Source organism: Echinops telfairi, unplaced genomic scaffold (assembly GCF_000313985.2).
Source record: "Echinops telfairi isolate 266 unplaced genomic scaffold, ASM31398v2 ScPeMD7_3;HRSCAF=10, whole genome shotgun sequence".
NCBI lineage: Eukaryota > Metazoa > Chordata > Mammalia > Afrosoricida > Tenrecidae > Echinops > Echinops telfairi.
Window position 1 is genome coordinate 57,208,640 of NW_022103899.1, and position 1,790 is coordinate 57,210,429.

The window sequence follows — 1,790 nt, forward strand, 5'->3', positions numbered from 1 at the left end:
GAACGTGTCTGGTTCTCCGGTTCTTGAGAAAGCCCCGCCAACACCAGGTGATCCACGTCAAGCTGTCTGGGTCTGGGGGAAAGGCCTCTGGGTACAATAAGCAAAGAGGGGCTCATCCAACATCACGAGGGGGAAGCAGACTAGCGATTGGCACTCCATGTGCCAGCCTGCCACATCAAACGCCTGGGTAGACTAGAGAGTTTTCCTCCTCTGAGCAGGGCCTCACATCCCTCAGGCCCTGGTGACCGTGGTGTCCTGGGACCGGGAAGGTCGGTGGGCTACGATACCCACGCGGAACTCTTTGATGACAAAGTAGTAGCAGAAAACGTCCAGGCAACAGTTGAAGTTGGACAAACACAGGGACAGTTTCAAGAACAGGCTGATGTTCTGCTTGGCTCTGCACTCCAGGATGAAACCGTTTCTCACCAGGAACTGCAGGAAGATCCCCAAGTGCACCGGCAGGAAGGAGATGACAAAGACGGCCAGACTGACTGCGATGGTGCAGATACAGGCTCTCTGCTGGACCCAGTCCTGGGTGTGGCCCTGGCGGCCAAGGAGAATGTGGATGCTCTTGGAAGAACAGAAACCAATGATGCCCAGGGGCAGGAGGAAGCCAAACACCTCCAGGGGGAAGACGATGTCGGCGCTCCAGGTGCTGTCAGACAAGTTGTTGAAGCACTTGAACCCTTCCATCTTCCCATGGAAGCTGTAGACAGGGATACTCCCCGCCCATACCAGCAGCCAAATGACCCCACAGGTCATGAGGATCTTCCTGGGGGAGCGGAGGGAGCTGACCAGGAATGGGTACTGCATGGCCAAGTAGCGATCCAGACTGATGAAGGAGATGGTGAAGACGCTCCCGTACATGCTGATGAAGTAGAAGCTCTCGGCCATGGTGCAGAGGGAGGGCAGGGAAATTGTGTCTCGGGACAGCAGCATCTTGAAGGGCAGGGAGAGCACGAGCAGCAGGTCAAAGACGGCCAGGTTGATCATGTAGATGGAGGTGGACGCGTACTCCAGCCATCTCCGCTTCAGGAAGGTGCTGAAGCCCCGGATGGCCAGCAGGTTGAGGACCAGGCCCAGGATGAAAGTGGGGATGTGCACCGCCATCTGCAGGATGCCCACCAGCGTGTTCACCTCCGCAAAAGAGCAGTTGGGCGGGCTCATGTCCTGTCCTGGAATGCCAACGACAGATCAGGTGAAGTGCCTGTCCCCCGCCTGCCCGCCCGCAAGGTTGGCCTCCAGGGTCTTTGCCAGGAGCGATGAATTCGGCCCACTTACCACCCCAGGGCAGATGTGAAAATGGCAATGACTGATCACCCCGCACCACAGAGAGGCTCACTGCTGCCTCCCGGCAGTCTCTGAATTCAGAATGACTCCGCCTGGCTTTAAGTTAAAGTTTTTCCACAAGTCAGGACTGACTAGTAGGTATGGTTGGCCCTTCCACAGAAATCTTTGCTTGATGGTTCCCTACCTGTTTCTTTAATAGAGTACTTTCTGTGTGTGTGTGTGTGTGTGCGTGTGTGTGCGTGATGCACCTTAGTGTACACACACATCACATATCTGATTCAACTTTAAAATTTGGAAAAATATTTCACCTAGAGCTCTGTCCCCAGCCTTTCCACTTAAGGATGTTTCTTGGAAATCCCGCCATGCAAGTTGCCACAAGTCTGCTTTATTCTAATGCTGTCTCCTGACAGAGCCCTGGCAGTGTAGTGGTTATGCGCTGGGCTGCTAACCATAAAGTCAGCAGTTCAAAACCACCAGCCACTCCTTCAGAGAAAGACAGG

At 54.6% G+C, this 1,790-nt stretch overlaps 1 protein-coding gene across 1 annotated transcript; it reads right to left on the bottom strand.

Annotated features, from left to right (window-relative positions):
* Positions 1-231: 231 nt before the first annotated feature.
* On the bottom strand, positions 232-1,167 carry GPR55 (G protein-coupled receptor 55). The gene has a single exon (XM_004701830.1). It carries the CDS (start codon positions 1,165-1,167, stop codon positions 232-234), a length of 936 nt encoding a protein of 311 aa, XP_004701887.1.
* Between the last annotated feature and the right edge of the window lie 623 nt (positions 1,168-1,790).

What these genes read in the sequence shown, in the direction of transcription:
- GPR55 (XM_004701830.1), bottom strand. Translation starts at nt 1,167, where the DNA reads ATGAGCCCGCCCAACTGCTCTTTTGCGGAGGTGAACACGCTGGTGGGC.